Source organism: Myotis lucifugus, unplaced genomic scaffold (genome assembly GCF_000147115.1).
Source record: "Myotis lucifugus unplaced genomic scaffold, Myoluc2.0 scaffold_222, whole genome shotgun sequence".
Taxonomy (NCBI): domain Eukaryota; kingdom Metazoa; phylum Chordata; class Mammalia; order Chiroptera; family Vespertilionidae; genus Myotis; species Myotis lucifugus.
The window spans coordinates 332,477-353,512 of NW_005871270.1; the positions used below are offsets into that span (position 1 = coordinate 332,477).

At 37.7% G+C, this 21,036-nt stretch overlaps 1 protein-coding gene across 6 annotated transcripts in view; it reads left to right on the forward strand.

Moving 5' to 3' along the window:
• Positions 1-17,495, forward strand: part of RLF (rearranged L-myc fusion) — a 64,031-nt gene extending 46,536 nt beyond the window's left edge. For all 6 annotated transcript variants that reach the window (XM_006098140.3, XM_023761906.1, XM_023761908.1 and 3 more), the window contains 3 exons: positions 2,683-2,819; positions 6,497-6,638; positions 12,396-17,495. In XM_006098140.3, the coding sequence (XP_006098202.1) occupies positions 2,683-2,819; positions 6,497-6,638; positions 12,396-17,018 (4,902 nt within the window). In that variant the 3' untranslated portion in view covers positions 17,019-17,495. The remainder of the gene's footprint in view (positions 1-2,682; positions 2,820-6,496; positions 6,639-12,395) is intronic.
• Positions 17,496-21,036: the final 3,541 nt, after the last annotated feature.

The window sequence follows — 21,036 nt, forward strand, 5'->3', positions numbered from 1 at the left end:
CCCTGCACACTCATGCTCCCATCCCCCTGTTGTCCATGTCCATTGGTTTGGCTTATATGCGTGTATTCAAGTCCTTCGGTTGATCTCTTCCCCTTACCCCCACCCTCCCCTACTTTCCTTCTGGGGATTGATAGCCTGATGGCTGTTTCTCAGTCTTTGGATCTGTCCCTTTTCATCAGTCTATGTTGTTCTCTATAGACATTTTATTTTGACATAATTTTAGACTCACTTGTTATTGTAAGAAATAATAGACATGCCTTTCAGCCATTTGACATACATTCATTGGACGATTTTACTTGGCACTGGGGATACAAAGATAAATAACACAAAGAAGAGAGCAGAGAGCAGTCACACAATGTGAGATTTAGGGGAGCGGTCTGAGATGGAAATTAAGAGTTCCAAGTCATCAGCATTTGAAATCAGAGAGTGGATGAGATTTACTTTTTCAGAACTCTGGAAATTACGTAATAGCTTACCACAACCTTAGGAGGTTTTTAGTGAAGAAAAACAGATGAATTTCAGTTAAGAACAGCAAGCTTGGTGGCATTTTAACTTTCCCTGCTTCCCATCTGCCCCCTACCAGCTTCACAGTAACCTTGAAAGCAGCTTTGAAACTCCGGTAGCTGTAAAAACCAGCAGCCTAGAAGCCACTCAAGAAAACAGCAGAATGGTTTTGGAACTCTGCAAAAGCCCATCCCCAATGACTTGTCGCTCTTTGACCTATTTGGCAATTTTCTAAAAAGCTCCATTCTCAGGACTTGTCTTTATTTGACTCAAGAGTTTACTCTGCTAAAAGCTCTGTCTCTAGAATATGTGTCAAAAAAAAAATTTGTGATAATTTATTAACATGACAGTTGTCTGAGGAGGCATTACTAACTAGTAAGGCTAACAAGAGATTGGTCAAAAAATTAAGAAGAAAAACTGGGATAGGGGACTTTGAAAACCTCGAATATATTCCTAGGATTCTGGAAAGTAACATGCATGTACAGGACTATGTGTCTACTAAGGAATGACCCGAGAAGGCCCTAATCCCTCACCTCTTGTTTAACTTGGGGCTCTATACAACTAGGAAATGAAGGGCAAAGCAGAGTTGTAAACTACCTACTGATATGTTGAAAGCATGCCCTAACACACAAACAGAGCTGCTTGTCAAAAGCAGAGAGACCTACTTGTTCAAGGCATTTAAACAAACCTCCTGAATATGTTGAATATGTAGCTGACCATTAAGCAAACTGAGCAAAGACTTATAGTGGCCACACATGACAAAGTATATAGACTTTAACAGAATTATTCCAATAAAGTCACTAAATAAACAAATAGTAACAATAACAAACCCTAAAGAGATGGGGGAATCAGATTTCCAAAGTTGTCACAATATATTATTTAAAATATCCATAAACCCTAGGGATAGGAACCATATTAAGAACAACAACAACAAAAATTGCTCAGCTGATGTTGTTCAGTGGTTGGGCATCAACCTATGAAACAGGAGGTCCTGGTTTGATTCCAGGTCAGGGCACATGCCCGGGTTGCAGGATCAATTCCCAGTAGGGGGCATGTACAGGAAGCAGCCAATGGATGATTCTCTCTCATTATTGATCTTTCTTTCTTTCTTTTTTTTTTGTTAATCCTCACCCGAGGATATTTTTCCATTGATCTTTTAGAGCAGGGGTCCTCAAATTACGGCCCGCGGGCCATATGCAAATACAAATATTGTATTTGTTCCCGTTTTGTTTTTTTACTTCAAAATAAGATATGTGCAGTGTGCATAGGAATTTGTTCATAGTTTTTTTTTAAACTATAGTCCGGCCCTCCAACGGTCTGAGGGACAGCGAACTGGCCCCCTGTTTAAAAAGTTTGAGGACCCCTGTTTTAGAGAGTAGAAGAGAGAGGGAAAGACAGAGAGAAACACCGATGTGAGAGAAACACATCAATTGGTTGCCTCCTGCACCCATTTATAATACTGAAACAGTCATGAAATAGATTGTTCTTGATAGAGAGAAGGGACCTTTAGAGGGTTTATTCTCCTATTTTATCAATTTATTAAAAAAGCCCTAGAAAATTTTACTGATTTTCCCAGAGGTTGTTCTTGTTTGTTTATTTGTTTTTTAAGATTCCCATAAATAGTGTAAATGAAAAAGATACGTGTTTCAGTTTGAAAAACTCACCCACAATATTTTTTCCTTATTTATATGAAAAGTGATATATTAATACAGCATTTATATTTAAAACAGTTTCTTAGTTGTCTCCCGCTAGCCCTACTGGCAGCAAGGGTAAGCCCTTTATTTTTCTATCTGTAATTGGAGTGACTTGAATAAGATTGAAAACAAAATAAAAAATGGGGAATATGATGGTACTTCAGCTGAAAATAACCTGAAGTTAGTCTACATAATTTGACTCATTTAGATAGTAGCAGTGTTCATGAGTAATTTTTTTTAACTGTACTTTAATGTTTTTATTATGTAAGGACTGCAGTGGAACTTTTTATAGTATCCTCTTCTATGTTTAATATTTTCTTATATAAAATATTTCATTCTATAAAACTCAGCCATTAGGTCATAGAAGAAAATTCTATCTAATTCTTGCCTCACCGATTATCAAAATGGAAGCTTTACATTATACAACAAAGTGTACAGGAAAGTTACTATTTTCTTTTTTACTTACTCATCTCATTTTTGATAGATTGCAAAGGTCGACTGCAAGGAAATACTAGACATCATATGTAATCTGGAATCCGAGGGTCAGGATAACACAGCATTTGTTCTTTGTACGACTTACCTTACCCAGCAGCTCCAAACTGCAAATGTATATAGTTCTTGGTAAGTATATTTACTTTTTATTCCCTTTATTTATCAGTGCATAGTATAGCAGTTAGGGTTTATGTAAAACATTGGTTTGTTTCAAATTTAAAATCTAAGCAAATTAAATGATGACTTGTGAATAAAATTTTGTTTATAAGCTAATCCATTTAATTAATGATATCATTGGTTTAATCTTTCCTGGAAGAGTCCAAAAATAAAGGGTAAAAAGTTTGAGCTTATCTTTGTCATCCCATAGAGCAGTGATTCTCAACCTTCCTAATGCCACGACCCTTTAATACAGTTCCTCATGTTGTGGTGACCCCAATTTCATTGTTACAAATTGAACATAATTAAAGCATAGTGATTAATCACAAAAACAATATGTAATTAAATGTGTTTTCTGATGGTCTTAGGCGACCCCCAAAGGGGTCTCGACCCACAGGTTGAGAACTGCTGCCATATAGGGTTGTTTGTTAACTCTAATATGTGCCTTTTTCTTTGAAGATAAAATTATGGCACTATGAAACATTGGTGTTAGGTTGTTTTCCTTTACATTTATTATATCTTTTGGTAGTCACTTTCCCCCTCTTATGTGGAAACCTACTCATTATCTAGGTTTTTAGGTCAGACTTGCACTAGAGAAAGTAATCCATTTGAATAGTAATTTCTTTCGCAACTTTGGTACTATATTGCAGAATTGCATTATTTTGGCTTTCATTCCATTTTATATCTTGTTTGCCTACTGCAGTGATGGCGAACCTTTTGAGCTTGGCGTGTCAGCATTTTGAAAAACCCTAACTTAACTCTGGTGCCATGTCACATATAGAAATTTTTTGATATTTGCAACCATAGTAAAACAAAGACTTATATTTTTGATATTTATTTTATATATTTAAATGCCATTTAACAAAGAAAAATCAACCAAAAAAATGAGTTTGCGTGTCACCTCTGACACGTGTCATAGGTTCGCCATCACTGGCCTACTGACTACTTAGTTGTTAAAAAGGAAACAGTAGGTGTCACCCATGTTCTTTCATTCTAACTGTATTGAGTCTATTTAGGCCAGAAGACCTGATACACAGGAAACCTCTAAAATGCAAGAGTCTGTCAGTAAGAAATCAGATTAGTGGTATGGATGATGTTATAGGAAGTTAGAAAAAGATTTTCCTGTACACCAGTGTTTAAGAAAAGTATTTGAGTTTTAATTCAAAAAATAGGTTGGATTTGTGCATTATCTTAATTAGAGGAGCCTTGAGTATTTCAGAAACTAAAGATGCCCTGAAGTTGAAATGAGCATTTTGTTTATAGGAAAACCTAATAACTCTTTTGTACGCTTTAGCCTTCATCTCACTCTGGAGTGTCTATGTGTATTTGCATAGTTTTATGTTATTAGCATTTTGTATATCACTATATTTCTTTTTGTTTACTATTTTATATAGAAATATTACTTGTGTACTGTAAATTATTTCACCCAATCCTCATAATAATCATTTCATAGATGAGGTAGCCAGTGGAAGATCAGGGAGATTAGAGAGAGAAGTCTTGTGATTGCCCAAGGTCTCAAGGCTAACATGGTAGATCTGAGATTCAAGCCAAGGATTTTTGACTAATTCAAATGGCAGTCTTTACCACCAAGTTCCTATGCCAGAGTTATGTGGGATAGGGGCTTAAAATATATTTTGTAATAATCATTGTGGATTATATCTAAAAAATGATTAAGTAGCCATGAGGTTTTTTGTTGTTGTTATTGTTGTTTTTATTGTTGTTAATCCTAACCCAAAATTTTTTTCCCGTTGATTTTTAGAATGGAAGTGGGGGGGGGCGGGGGGGAGGGGGAGACACGGACATTGATGTGAGAGAGACACATCGATTGGTTGCCTCCTGCAACCCAGGTAGGTGCCCTTGACTGGGAATCAAACCTTTGTCCATCTCTGACCACTGAGTCACACCGGCTAGGGCGAAGCAGTGAGGTTTTTGATTACTAAATCAAGTAGAGGTGGTTGTTTTTTATGCATTAGAGATTAGAGATTTTACCTTCAGTAAAACAGATATATTCACTTGAAGAACAAACTCTTATTTTTCTTGTCACAGTTAACCTCTGCCTCTAATGAAAAAACTATCTGGTAGTTATAGTTAGGTTTTCAGTGCAAAGAATACATTAAATCACATATGGGATGTGTTATAAACTATTTTTAAAACTACAGTCAACACAGTTCTTTTAATAACCCTGATACAGCTTCCCTTTTATAGTGACCCATACTTTTTTTTCTTCTCTTCACTCTGCTACCATTAGCCCTTCTAAGGATGTTAGTGGCTGTAGGATTAGTGCTGTTCCCCTGTAGCAGGAAAGGATTAATAGGGATTTCCTTCTTATTGGCCTCTCAAGGAGCTATAATGAGAAAAGAAAATCTTAAAATCACTTCACACTTTGTTAAAAGTAAGCTCCTTCAAAGCAATTCAAAGAAAAATATAATCTAAAATTTAAGATTTTGGAAAATTTTTTTACCCTTCTATTGTTTTACAAAGACTTTTTTTAAAGTGGTATTTTTAACAAGAGATATTTGTAAAAATATGACAGTAAAGTTGGGTATGGTAATAAAAGCAGACACTTAATTTTAAACACATACTTATTTGTTTACTAGAGAGAAATTTGTTGTTTCACTTATTTATGCATTCATTGGCTGATTATTTAAAAAAAATTTTTTTTAATTGATTTCAGAGAGGAAGGGTGAGGGAGTGAGAGGTAAACATCACTGATGAGAGAGAATCATTGATTGGCTGCCTCATGAACACCCTGGGGATCGAGCCTGCAGCCTGGGCATGTGCCCTGATGGGGAAGGGAACCTTGAACTCCTGGTTCATAGGTCTATGGTCAACCACTGAGCCACAGCCGGGCGGGCTGATTTCTCTCTCTTAAAATCTTTATTGTTGAAAGTATTATAAATTTCCTCTCTTTTCCCCCCGTTTTCCCCTACCACCCATTCATTGGTTGATTATTTTATGTGTCCTGACTAGGGATCGAACCCACACCTTGGTTTATTGGGATGACTCTGACTGACTGAGCTAGAAATGTCATCCTTTAATGTGGTCACCATGGAAGATAATTTTTGAAATGTATACTATGTAACTATCATCCCAAACAGTTTTTTATCCTTATAGAAATTTCCTTCAGAGACATTTACCACATTAAAATATTTTACTGTTTTATAGCAGTGATCATAGTATTGATCTCAAAAGATGTGTGGCTTTTTTTTTTTTAATTAACCTTGCTCTGCTCTCCCTTGCCCCCCAATTTTTGGCTATCTGTAAAAATTAAGTGCTGGAGGAATGAGTTTCATATAGATGTCTAGCAGTGGTAATGTAACTAGAGTAGTCATGCAAGTGAGAAAGGTAACCATTTTTAAAAAATATTTTTTTATTGATTTCAGAGAGGAAGGGAGAGGGAGAAACATCAATGATGAGAGAGAAACATTGATCAGCTGCCTCCTGCACACCCCACACTGGGAATCCAGCTCGCAACCTGGGTTTGATGCCCTGACCAGGAATCGAACCGTGACTTCCTGGTTCATAGTTCGATGCTCAACCACTGAGCCAGGCCGGCTGGGTACATCATGACATTCCAAAAAATGGGCTGGAGAGGTTTATAGCAAACACCAGTTGCTTTAAGTGTTTTACCTTAATTTTTTGTTTTATAGGGAATTGACTCTCTTTTGGAGTAAACTGCAAAGAAGAATTGACCCTTCTATAGACACTTTCTTGGAGCGCTGTCGTCAGTTTGGTGTCATAGCTAAAACACAGCAGCATTTATTTTGCCTCATTAGAGTTGTACAGACTGAAGTGAGTAATTTATGCTTTTTATGCTGATTGTCCTGGAGGGAAGAAATGAGGCAAGAGATACCTCTCAGGCAACTCATTTTAAATAAGGAAAAATGAGGAATATTGGGGTTTAATAAAGTTATGGAGTTGGACCTATCTTAAGTGTTTCTGAAGATTGACTTCCTTTCTTAACGGGAAATAGTAATTTAATGTGATAGACCATTGGAGGAAAGGAAGATTATGTTTCTTTGCTGTCACCTCAATCACCCTACATCTACTTTTCCTAAAACAGTGTCCTATATTTTTTGCAAATTAACATAATAGTTATAAAGCATGTTTGTTTGCAGATTAACATAATAATTATAAATGAAGAAAATATAATTGCATTTCCAGCTTCTTGAAGATGTAATGATACATTTTTCTGGGGTTTGGAGTAATAGAACAATAGTTCCAGAATAAAATCTACACAAATTATAAACTTCTGTGCAAATAGGAAATAAGTTAGATATTTTTAGGAAGTAAATATTTCCAAAAATGAATTGCCATATATAAAAACCATGTTTTTTGAGTTAAGCCTTATAGATATTCAGGGTGGGGCAAAAGTTGTGAGTATGCAACATACAGTTCATCTTGTATTAATTATTACGCCATTTTCCGTATGAACAACTGTAAACCTACTTTTGCCTCATCCTATATGCTATGACTACTAGCCTAGAGGTTTGAGGTGAGTCTTATGCTATTCTCTATTTTTGTTTTGTTTTTATTATCTTCTCATTATTTAGTTCTTCATATAGCCATATCTATAATGGGTATGTTTTACGCGTTACTTCTTTGACAATTTCCAAGAATTGTTTTTATTTTTAATTTATTGTTTTTCCCCAAGAATTGTTATTATACTAAAGTCAAGGCGCAGTTGTATCTTTGATATTCCCTATCTCCTTTAATGCATCATTCCATATCCTACACTTTATTTGAAATATGTTGATCTAGTTTCCTCCAATGAAGATAGAAAAAGGTTAAAACAATTGTCAAAAGCAAATTCATGATCAAATAAGTTAGGTGATAATTATTTCTAATCACTATGAATGAAGTTGTGTCTTCTATCACAGAAAGAACATGTTCAAGTAGTTATAGAACTTGCCTTATTTTAAAAATTTAGTGTTACAACTGGCCTTTTAAAATTGTTTTTTAATCTTTAAGGAAAATGTTAGTTTTCTATTGCCACATAAAAAATTACCATGAAGTTAGCACTTAAAACAGCACCATTTATCAGCTCACAATTTTGTAGTACCGTAGTCCAGCACAATGTGGCAAGGTTCACTACGTAAAGTATCACAAGGCTGAGATTGAGGTGTTTGGTCAGGCTGTTTTTATCTGGATGCTCTGTAGAAAATCTGATTTTAAGCTCATTCTTATTGTTGACTATATTCAGGTGCTAATTTTCTTGAAGGATATTAGCCACAGTCTGTTTTCAGCTCCTAGAAACCTCCCTCATTCCATGCCTTTATTTTTGAGCCAGGAAAGGCACTAAGAATCCTCTTTCTTCAAATCTGACCTCTTCCATCTGACTTCCAGACTTAGATTTAAAGAGATCAGGTGATTAGTTCAAGCCCACTTAGGTATTCCATCTAAAGATCAACTGAATTGGGATCTTAATTACATCTGCAAAAGCTTTTTGCCATATAACATAATACAATCATAGGAATAAAATCTCATCATATTTACAGGTTCCATTTACACTCAAGGGAATGAGAATATACAAAGGTGAGGATCACTGAGGGCCTTGGAATTCTACTTACCACAAGGAACCACAGAACATGAAAAAGTTGCTAGAGGATTAGGAATAGTGGGTTTCTAACTCAGACCCAGGAATTTGATGTACATCTGTATAACCTGAACCCATTTCTCTTAATCACAGACTAGGATACTTTTTACTATAACCCTACTTACCATAGTTGGTCTAAAGCAGTGGTTCTCAACCTTCTGGCCCTTTAAATACAGTTCCTCATGTTGTGACCCAACCATAAAATTATTTTTGTTGCTACTTCATAACTGTAATGTTGCTACTGTTATGAATCGTAATGTAAATATCTGATATGCAGGATGGTCTTAGGCGACCCCTGTGAAAGGGTCGTTCAACCACCAAAGGGGTCGCGACCCACAGGTTGAGAACCGCTGGTCTAAAGGATAGAAAAGATGGACTGATACATGGAAGGGGAGTGAGCGTAGAATTTCTTTCAAATGGAGAGACCTGTTTCTAGCTTTTTAAAAGAGAGAGGCTAACCTAACCTATATCAATTTTGATCTAGTTCTGCTATGAATGGTAGAAATCCCATAATAGTAGTGGTCTAAAGAAGATAAAAGTTCCTCCCTCTCTCATGTAGGTAGATAATCCAGGTAGACAGGCCAGGGTTGCTTCAGTGGCTCCACATATCAGAAACCCAGATTCCTTTTGTCTTCATCAACAAATAACTTTCATCTCATATTCTAAAAATTATTCCAAAGTGCTCTCTCCAGCTTGGGAGCACACTCAAAACTTTCCCTTCCCTCTCTTTCCCCGCGCCCCCCCACCACCACCCCCCAGGCACATTACCTTTGCCTTTCTCTCTCCTAAGCTCCAAAGGCCCTTCTTTTGCTTCTGTAACTTGTTTACTGAGCCGATGAAGCCCAGCTGGCTCACTTCGATCACCTCTGTAACTTTCTAAAAAAACTTTCTCTTATGATTTGAATAAATAAAAAGTATTCCAATCCTAGCTGTAATGTCTCCATTCCAGATAGCAAGAAGGGAGGTGGGGGACAAAACATACTCTGACATACCTTTCCTCATTCCAAAACACACACACACACACACACACACACACACACACACACACACAGAGTCAGAGCTACATCTAGCTGCAAGGGAGGCTAGGAGATATATTTATTATTCTGGGTGACTTTAAACCCAGATAAAAATCAGGTGGTCTGTGTTTTATTTTTAAATATGTTTTTATTGATTTTCAGAAAGAGGAAGGGAGAGGGAGAGAGAAATAGAAACATCAATGATGAGAGAGAATCATCCATTGGCTGCCTCCTGCACACACTCTACTGGGGATTGAGCCTACAACCTGGGCATGTGCCCTGACTAGGAATCGAATCATGACCTCCTGGTTCATAGATGGACGCTCAACCACTGAGCCCACTGGCCGGGCAGGTGATCTGTTTTTGTAGAAGAGGAGGGGAAAGGATATATGGAGACAGCTAGCAACCAGTCACATAGCCCTTGGGATGGAAAGGGATAATGATGCTGAAAGTTGGTGTGGGCATTAGGTCTGTTGCAGATAGCAACCGTGTATAATGGAGAAGGCCTTGTCATAGTACCTCTTTATTTTCTGGGCTTCAATTTTCTAGAAATAAGGAGCTTAAGACAGATTATTATTTAAAGGTGTTCAGAGTAGTTAAACTTTAATTCTATGACTTGAGTCATAAATGGAAGGGATTACTTTAGAGAATGCATGGTCTCAAGACTTTCAAAATAGTATGACAGAATTAATGTAGATGTTGTTATATTTGGAAGTGGAAGATATAAATAGAGGGATCATTTTGAATCAAGTTCATTTGATCATGGGGCCCTTTTGGTGAAACATATGGTACTACTGTTTTGCAAAACATGTGTGATTTGTAAGGACATACACCTAGTTTGCAGCAGTTGGGACTAGACAAATCTTTTTTATTTTTATTTATTATTTTTTGTTGTTGTTAATCCTCACCTGAGGATATTTTTCCATTGATTTTTTTTTTTTTTTTTAAGGGAGAGTGAAAGAGAGAGGAAAAACAGAAATATCAATGTGAGAGAAACACATTGATTGGTTGCCTCCGACCAGGGCCAGAGCCCAAGGAGCCTGCAACCACGATACGTTCCCTTGACCAGGATTGAACCCAGGACCCTTTGGTCTGCAGGCCGACACTCTATCCACTGAGCCAAACCAGCTAGGGCAGGACCAGACCAATCTTGACAAATTGCATAATGTGATATCAGAATATCACTTGTAAATTAGAGCACAGATGACTTGGAGAAAGCCAAGTGAATTTATAAATCATGGTTTCTCAACAAATTATTAGTACTTAATGTCTTTTGGAACACCCCCTTTTTTTAAACAGCCTAATCTGGTTTAAATGGTAAAATTTGTGAAGTCAGTGTGAATACTTAAAAAAAATACAAACCAACACCTAGAAATACTATTATACATTCTGAACAGATATGCCAAGCAGTTACTTGTTAAAGGATTGGTGAATAAATTAGAATTAGGATGTGGAACGTGGATCTGAATTTTGAAGAAATTGATGGACATACATAAGTTAAACCAAGAAGCTGAAGGAACAAAAAGTGGCTTGGCATATGATAATTGGATTAAGGGCACATGGGATATAGCGAAGTCAGTTAAGTTTTGGAGTCAGTATATGCTATGAAGTGGTTAAGAACTTAGGCTCTGGAAAAAAATTGCTTTAAGTTTAAATCTTTGCTCCTCTGCTCACCAGCTAGTGCCATTGGGCAACTAACCTTCTGAGCTTTGGTTTCTTCATTTATAAACTGAGGATAATGTATGCAAAGAGCTTATTTAGAATAGTGCTTAGGATGTAGTAAGGGTTTTGTAAATTTATGGCAATTATTTCTTTGTGTTTCCAGCATTTTGAATGGTGCCCAATATGGAAAAAATTGTTTAGCAGATTAATTACTGATTTGAACAGTGGAATTTATCCTCAGTTATTTCACATGGTATTCTGTTGAATATTTATTATGTGCCAACATTGTAGTAATTATATTATCTTAATTCAGTTTTATTGCAATGTTAGGAAAATCTAATATTACCACTATTATCATCATTTTACAGATGAGGAAACTGAGGCATAGAGGAGTTAAGAACTTGTCACTATAGTGAAGTTGGGGTTCAAAGACAGTCAAGGTCCAACTTGAAATTCTGTGCTCTTAAGTAATGCATTTTAAGCTACTCTGCCAATATGATCCCGCTTTTCTTTGCTCAGATTATTTTCCCATTCCATTTCAGCCCCTCCTATAAAAAAGTCATCTTGGCCCTAACTGGTTTGGCTCAGTGGATAGAGTGTGTCGGCCTGTGGACTTAAGGGTTCAGGGTTCAATTCTGGTCAAGGGCACATGCCCTGGTCGTGCAGGAGGCCACCGATCAATGATACTCTCTCATTGTTGATGTTTCTATCTCTCCCTCGCCATTCCTTTCTGAAATCAATAAAGATATTTTAAAAAGTCATCTTATGTGCATTAGCCTTTTATCACAAATTATCAGATACTTTTCCTGATTTTTTTTATTAATTTCTGAGAACCTAATGCTATAGGGAGTTTTTCTGATTTCTGTTGTTTTTTTCCCATGGAAAGCTTGAGATTCAGTAAATCTATAACTTTAAAGTACTAATTCTTTTAGGAGGAGATGAGGAGAATGTTTATTTTAGCCTCGAGGTTTTGAAAATACCCAAGTATTCATAAGACATGCATTTTTTACATTGAATTAAGTCTATTATTAGACTTACTCATACATGTGTTTCTTCTTGTACCTATTTATTTAAGCCCTATTCTTTATACCCAATGTAAATCCTTTTTTAATCCTTTGGTGACCTTATTTATCCTGAATTCCTTTGAATTCATGTGCCTTTATTGTTTATGTTTGGCACATAGGTTAATTCCTTGAGAGTTAGGGATGCTTTAATATGGAGTTTATATAACTTTCTATAATAAATAATAACTTTCCTTCCCTGCTTTCCTTGTAGGCACAAGACGCTGGTCTTGGAGTATCAATTTTACTATGTGTCAGAGCTCTTCAACTCAGATCAGCTGAGGATGAAGAAATGAAGGCATCAGTTTGTAAAACAATTGCTTGTCTTTTACCAGAAGATTTAGAAGTTAGACGAGCCTGTCAGCTTACAGAATTCTTAATTGAACCCAGTGTGGATGGGTTTAATATGCTGGAGGAACTGTATATTCAACCAGATCAAAAATTTGATGAAGAAAATGCACCAGTTCCAAATTCTCTCCGATGTGAGCTCTTATTAGCTTTAAAAGCCCACTGGCCTTTTGATCCCGAATTTTGGGACTGGAAAACTTTAAAACGACACTGCCACCAACTTCTAGGACAGGAGGCCTCAGATTCTGATGATGATCTAAGTGGCTATGAAATGTCTATAAATGACACAGATGTTTTAGAGTCATTTCTTAGTGACTATGAGGAAGGTAAAGAAGATAAACAATATAGAAGAAGAGATTTGACAGATCAGCCCAAGGAGAAAAGAGATAAAAAACCCGCTGGTTCTTCTGAAAGATACCAGAGGTGGCTTCAATATAAATTTTTCTGTTTGTTATGTAAGCGGGAATGTATAGAGGCCAGAATTCTTCATCATTCTAAGATGCACATGGAAGATGGAATTTACACGTGTCCAGTTTGTATTAAAAAGTTCAAGAGAAAAGAAATATTTGTTCCTCATGTGATGGAACATGTTAAAATGCCACCAAGCAGAAGAGACCGTTCTAGAAAGAAATTACTGTTGAAAGGCTCTCAAAAGGGAATTTGTCCCAAGAGTCCTTCTGCAGCCCTGGAGCAAAATCAGTCATTGAATGAACAAGCCAAAGGAGAGTCTCATGAATATGTCACATTCAGCAAATTAGAAGATTGCCACCTGCAAGACAGAGATTTGTATCCATGTCCTGGCACAGACTGTTCCCGTGTGTTTAAGCAATTTAAGTACTTAAGTGTACATCTTAAAGCTGAACACCAAAATAATGATGAAAATGCCAAGCACTACTTGGATATGAAAAATAGGAGAGAGAAATGTACTTATTGTCGACGACATTTCATGTCTGCATTTCACCTGCGGGAGCATGAACAAGTGCATTGTGGTCCTCAACCTTATATGTGTGTATCTATAGATTGCTATGCTCGGTTTGGATCAGTGAATGAACTACTTAACCATAAACAAAAACATGATGATCTGCGTTACAAATGTGAATTAAATGGCTGTAATATTGTTTTCAGTGACTTGGGACAGCTTTACCACCATGAAGCACAACACTTTAGGGATGCATCTTACACATGCAACTTCGTTGGCTGTAAAAAGTTCTATTATTCCAAAATTGAATACCAGAATCACCTCTTAATGCATAATGTTGAAAGTTCAAATGAAGATGTGAAGAAATCAGTGAAACTTGAGGAGCCTGCAACAGGTGAAAAACCCCATCTACTTGACCAGACTGATAAATCACATTTACCTGAGGATCTTTTCTGTACAGGATCAGCTAGTTCCCAAATAGAAACTGCAGAAAATCTGAAAGAAAACAGTGACAGTAATTCTAGTGATCAGTTAAGTCATAGCTCTTTAGCTTCTATGAATGAAGAGTTAATTGACACATTGGATCACTCTGAAACCATGCAGGATATATTATTATCTCACGAGAAAGTCTGTGTGTCCTCCAATTTAAAAGAAAAATGTCCCAGTGTAAGAGTTTGTTTTGATGGGACTAAGTTTACCTGCGGTTTTGATGGCTGTGGTTCCACTTACAAAAATGCAAGAGGGATGCAGAAGCATCTACGAAAGGTACATCCATATCATTTTAAACCCAAAAAGACAAAAGATCTCTTTCCCTGTTTGGATAATGAACACAGTCAGACAACTGTAAAGTTTGATGCAGAGCCTAAACCCAGCTCAGATACAAACAGTGACTCCCCAGATGAAGGTCTAGATCACAATATTCATGCTAAATGTAAACGAGAACATCAAGGTTATTCTTCAGAAGCCTCCATTTGTGCTTCTAAAAGGCCATGTACAGAGGATACCATGTTGGAACTTCTGTTGCGCTTGAAACATTTAAGCTTGAAAAACTCAATAACACATGGATCTTTCTCAGGGTCATTGCAGGGGTACCCATCCAGTGGTGCTAAGTCTCTTCAATCGGTTTCATCTATCACAGACCTTAATTTTCAGAATCAAGATGAAAATATGCCAAGTCAGTACCTTGCACAGTTGGCAGCTAAGCCTTTTTTCTGTGAGCTTCAAGGATGCAAATATGAATTTGTGACCAGAGAGGCTTTGTTGATGCATTATCTTAAAAAGCATAATTATTCAAAAGAAAAAGTCCTCCAGTTAACCATGTTTCAACATCGTTATTCTCCATTCCAGTGTCATATTTGCCAGAGATCATTTACAAGAAAAACACACCTTAGGATTCATTATAAAAATAAACATCAAATTGGCAGTGACAGAGTAACTCACAAACTATTAGATAATGAAAAATGTGATCATGAAGGCCCATGCTCAGTTGACAGGTTGAAAGATGATTGTTCTGTCGAACTTGGAGGTGATCCCAACAGAAACCCTGAGAAGCCACACTGTCATTCCAAAAAGGATGAATGCTGTTCAGAAACAGATTTGGAGTCATCTTGTGAAGAAACAGAAAGCAAAACATCTGATATTTCATCACCAATAGGTTGCCATAGAGAAGAACAAGAAGGAAGAGAGGGGAGAGGTAGCAGGAGAACTGTTGCTAAAGGAAATCTCTGCTATATTTTGAATAAATACCACAAACCATTCCATTGTATTCATAAAACTTGTAATTCCTCATTCACCAATCTAAAAGGCTTGATTCGCCATTACAGAACTGTACATCAGTACAACAAAGAACAGTTATGTTTAGAGAAAGATAAAGCAAGAACCAAAAGGGAACTTGTCAAATGTAAAAAGATATTTGCTTGCAAATATAAAGAATGTAACAAACGCTTCCTGTGTTCCAAAGCTCTTGCTAAGCACTGTACTGACTCTCATAATCTAAACCATATTACAGAGCCTAAAGTGCTTTCTGATGCTGAATCTGCAGCAAGGTTTTCCTGTAACCAGCCTCAGTGCCCTGCTGTTTTTTATACATTCAGCAAGTTGAAGCACCACTTGATGGAACAGCATAATATTGAAGGAGAAATACATTCAGATTATGAAATTCATTGTGATCTTAATGGCTGTGGCCAGATTTTCACCCATCGCAGTAATTATTCTCAACATGTCTATTACCGACATAGGGACTATTATGACGATCTGTTTAGAAGCCAGAAAGTGGCGAATGAAAGGCTACTAAAGAGTGAAAAGGTATGTCAAACAACTCTCACTCAGGGGCATGAACATCAGACTACCAGGAGGTCATTTAATGCTAAGGCTAAAAAATGTAGCTTAATCAAAGATAAGAAAACTCCAATTACTTTCAAAACAAGAGCTGAAGCCCTCCATATGTGTGTGGAGCATTCTGAGCACACACAGTACCCCTGCATGGTTCAAGGATGCTTCTCTGTGGTGAAGTTGGAGAGTAGCATAGTGAGGCATTACAAACGTACCCATCAGATGAGTAGTGCCTACTTAGAGCAACAGATGGGAAATCTTGTCATTTGTGTTAAGTACGGTACCAAAATTAAAGAGGAACCCCCTTCTGAAATAGAGCCCTATATTAAAAAAGAAGAAGATGGGAGCTGTGAATCAGAGCACATAAAGCACAGCCACTACCCAGGTGATTATAGCATACCTGTCCAGAGCACTGATTCCCTTAATCCAGGTGAAAGGGATGAAGGTCAGAAAGGATGTACAGAAAACAACCAAGTATTTGAGGCAGATACCCTGCTTTACAGAGGAACTTTGAAATGCAGCCATAGTTCAGAAACCACTTCTTTGGAACAATGTAATATAGTTCAGCCTCTCCCATGTAAAATAGAAAATTCCATACCTGATCCTGATGGAACTGAAAATGGGACTTACTTCACGAGTTTCCAGCTGCCTTTACCAAGGATCAAAGACTCAGAAAGTGGGCAGCAAACTTTAGGGCAAGAAGACACTGTAAAAATTTCAACCCAGGTCCCAAAAGAGAATTTTAGGAAGCACCCACATCCCAGATCATTTGATTTGAAGACTTATAAACCTATGGGATTTGAATCTTCATTTCTGAAGTTTATTCAGGAAAGTGAAGAGAAAGATGATGATTTTGATGATTGGGAGCCTTCAGAGCACTTAACATTAAGTAGTTCTTCACAATCCAGTAATGACTTAGCAGGGACTGTGACAGTAAATAATATGGTGAAGGACAACAACCCTGAAGCTGACATACCTCATTCTTCCAGTGACTCTGCAATTCATGAGAACCTGACTGCAATCCCACCTTTAATAGTAGCTGAGACAACAACAGTTCCTTCCTTGGAAAACCTGAGGGTTGTATTGGACAAAGCATTAACAGACTGTGGAGAGCTTGCCTTAAAACAGCTTCATTATCTTCGGCCAGTGGTTGTCCTTGAAAGATCTAAGTTTTCCACACCAATTTTAGACTTGTTTCCAACAAAAAAGACAGATGAGCTTTGTGTAGGAAGTTCCTAAATAGCAATTTTGTTTTCAAAACAGACTGGCTCCAACACTGCAACATGGGACAATTGCCAACTCGAACAAAGGCTGAGAACCAGCCGTACCATTGTTTAAGGTAGATTAGGCTGTGTATTTACATGAATGTATAATATCTATGTCAGCACTATCAGCTGAGCCCATTAGCTCTCCAGTTGGTTTATTGATTGGGTTTTTTTGTTTGTTTGTTTGTTTATTAAAAGTAAGAAATGGAACTGTACTCTTGTTTGGTGCTAATTAATACATCAAAAATATATTTGGGGCTTCCTTTTTCAAATTAAGTGTGCATGATTGTAAATGGAAAAAATACTAAGATCCCAGGGTGGGAGGGCTAGGGATATTGGAGTTCTTACTTGACTTGAATGTGCACCTGAGGGTGCTTTGTGTAATATATTGTACACTACAGCATCTTATATTTTTTGAGTTGAGTTTCAATAAATTACAATTTTTCACCCATTTCTTGTTTACTCCTAAAGAGTTTTCATCCCACACATAAGCTGGAAGTGCACTTGTATTTTCTGGAGTGTGCATTTCTATTTTTAACGAGTCTATTCAGATCAAGCTTTTTTTAAAGTGACTATTGTCTTAAAAATTTTTTGTGGAAAGAACATTTTTACATTGAGTAATTAGCTTTGGGAGTTAAAATAGCTCCCACAAGAGGATGCCTGGGTAGAAAGGAGAGGGTATGCCAAGGAGAACATGAAGGGCACAGCAAATTCAGAGGTACGAAGTCATGTGTCCAGTGGACTACAAATAATCTGACATGCTGGCAGTAAAAGGAGAGCAGGGAGCACCCAGGTGAATGAGATTACTGTAGAAATAGGTGGGCAGGAACCAAACCATGAACACTGATGATTTTGCCTTTGAAGGACTTTATTCAAAATAACAATTTATAGATCACTTTAAATGAGTGTGATTTGAGGGGCTGAAATGGAATAGATAATAAGGCTGCTGAAGTAATTAAGGCAAACTTGGTGAGAGTATTTTTGACATTTGCAGAAGGAAAAGTAAATGAAATTGAGAAATTTTAAGAGTATTGTTGGGCCTAGGCTGATGTTGCTCAGTGGTTAGAGTGTCAGCCCACGCACCATAGGGTCTCGGGTTCAATTCCCAGTCAAGGGCATGTACTTGGGTTACAGGTCCCAGTTGGGGTGCATGTGGGAGGCAACCAATCAGTGTGTCTCTCACATTGATGTTTCTTTCCCCCTTCTTCCCTCCCTTTCTTCCTTCTACTCTCTCTAAAAATCAATGGAAAAAATATCCTTGTGTGAGGATTAACAAAACAACAAGTGGTGTTGGTTCTTTGAGGATGAGGAAAACATTTTGAGGAATATGTAAAAGTGATGCAACCAATTGAGGTGGGAATAAAAAAGGAAGGAATGGGCCCTGACTGGTTTGGCCGAGTGGATAGAGCGTCGGCCTGCAGACTCAAGGGTCCCAAGTTCGATTCTGGTCAAGGGCATGTACCTTGGTTGTGGGCACATACCCAGTGGGGAGTGTGCAGGAGGCAGCTGGTCGATGTTTCTGGCTCTCTATCCCTCTCCTTCCTCTCTGTAAAAAATCAATAAAATATATATTTAAAAAAAAAGGAATGGGTTTCTGGGAAGAAGGTGGAAAACCAAGATGAGTTTGGTCTTTGGATGTGTTGAGTTTCAGTGTACTGTGGGACATCTGTAATGACAAGGAAAGCGATGTGTTCTTATAAATGGAATAGCTTTATTCTCTGTTCCTCATGAAATTTTCAACCACTTTTATTAGCTAGCAATGAAATGACTCAAACATTCCTAACATCCCTTTATTATGCTGTGGTTAGTATTTCTCTGACCCTTAAACCTTGTTGCCTTGTTTTGTCAGCGCTTTGGGAATTTCATTTTGCCACCTTCTCACCCTATGTCTAAAGCACCCCCTGTACCCAAGTTGTTGCTTGGCTCAGATCACAGTAACAGGATTATCAAAAATTTGTTGAAAGAAAAAGTGGCAGGAACTGGCATATCTTAGAGGCTGAGGCCACTGCTGACTCCTTGAGATCTTGAGCTAATCTCTTCTGTGGGCTTCAGTTTCCTCACTTACAGAGTAAGGAGATATAGATGATTGTGGAGAGCGTCTACAGTGTTTGGACAGGTTCAAGCCTCGGACTAATGAGAGGGCACAGTCCTCTCGTGGCCACGTGTGAGTCCCAGCTTGGAGGGCAGAGCCCTCCCAGCACAATTATAACCAACAGCTATAGTTGTAAGCTTGAACCTATGGTCCGAACACGTGGCCCATGTGTCTGAGTAATATGGGCTTGATAGCGTTCAGGTGCATGTAGTTGAGTAGGATTGAAACCTTCTTGACCACACCCTTACTTTGCCTCGTGACACCCATGGCGCTGTCGCTAGCTCTCCATCAGAGAGGACAGTGTCCCACCCAGACCCAGCTTTTATTCTCTTGTCTGTCTGTTCTCAATCCTTCACTGCCCCCTCTCAGGGTCACCGAACCTGGCTGAGCTGGCACGGCACATAAGGCGCCCAATGTGGGGCTGAGTATGCCATGGGAAACAACTGGTGGCCATATTTTTAAAATTCCTCATACTAGAGATTTTTAACCAGGAACAAGAGAAAACTGCTAATTTGCTTAAGACTAAACTATATTTATTCAGCCACACCTAATTCCCACCCACTGGAAGGACCAAGTGAGTCCCCTTGCAATGGAACCAAACCCTAATTTTCAGAATCCAATTAAAAATTTGCTTCAAGTACTTAGGATCAAATGGTTGATCCTAACATCTCCTGTTCTAGTTGGAGCAGCTTGCTTCATTTGATTTTTATTGAAAACAGTGTTTTGTATTAGAAGCAGCATGTGTGACTATATGAGAATACAGAAAGCCAAAGGGTTATATTTGTAGCTTTTAGGTACCATTATTTTTCTTGATGTCTCTGGGACTTATCCCAGAGTTGGAAATATTGACTTTGTTTTCAAAGCCTTTTTCAATATAAAAATGATGGGTAGAAATAGAGGGTGCCAAGTACTTTCATTCTTTTTATCCAGACTTATCTTGATTCAGTGTCTCCCCATGTTTATGACACCTGTATGATGTTAAAGAGAGGGTGGAAAACAATGGGAAGAAAGTTTCTGATTAGCTTTCCTAGGGATTCCATCCCCAATGTATCCTTTCTCAGTCCCAGATTGCCTATTTCAGAGTTGCACTGCCAAAGACATAGTCTTAGAGGACAGATTTAGTCATTAACCAAATAAATATTTAAGTACACACTTATTTAAAGATAGTTTCAGATGCTTTGGATATAAAAATACCAAAGTAAGTTCATCAAGGCATCTGCTGTTGTGGAACTTCAATGTGAAGGCTGGGGTAGCTTAAACACTTAAAGTGTGGCAGTAGGCCAGCAGCACGGGCATCACCTAGGAGCTTGTTAGAAATGTAGAATGTCCAGAATTTCTGGATCAAATCTGCATTTTAACAAGGTCTTCAGATTATGCATAGGCACAGAGAAGTCCTAGGAGCAATGGGCTAGAGTACAAAGTGAGATGTTCTATGAGAATTCAGGATAATTAATACTTTTTTTAGCACTTTACATAAAATTACCTTGTTGAATGTTTGTAACTCCATGAAGTTGGTACTGTTATCCTTATTTGATAGGCAAAAGCTTTAGAGTTGAAGGGTCTTGCCTAGCCAATAAAAACTAGAAAGAGGTGGAACCTAGTTTCCAATCTCTTCTGACTGGATGAATATCAGAGAGGGGTACTTGCATGCAGGAAGTAAGATGTAAAGTTGCAGGTGGTAAAGTACCCAAAATACCAAAGCTCTCAGTGTATTGTTTGGGAAAGTGAATAGTAGGAAATAAAGTTTGAAGTGTAAGTAAAAGCCAGGTTCTGTAACTCCAACTCCAGCCATATGTCCAGTATTGACATTTCCTCATGTGAGGGAGATGGAAAACTGGTGCGTATTATTTCTGTAACATGTAACCTGTGAAAAGGTCAACTTAAAGAATCTAAAAGAAAA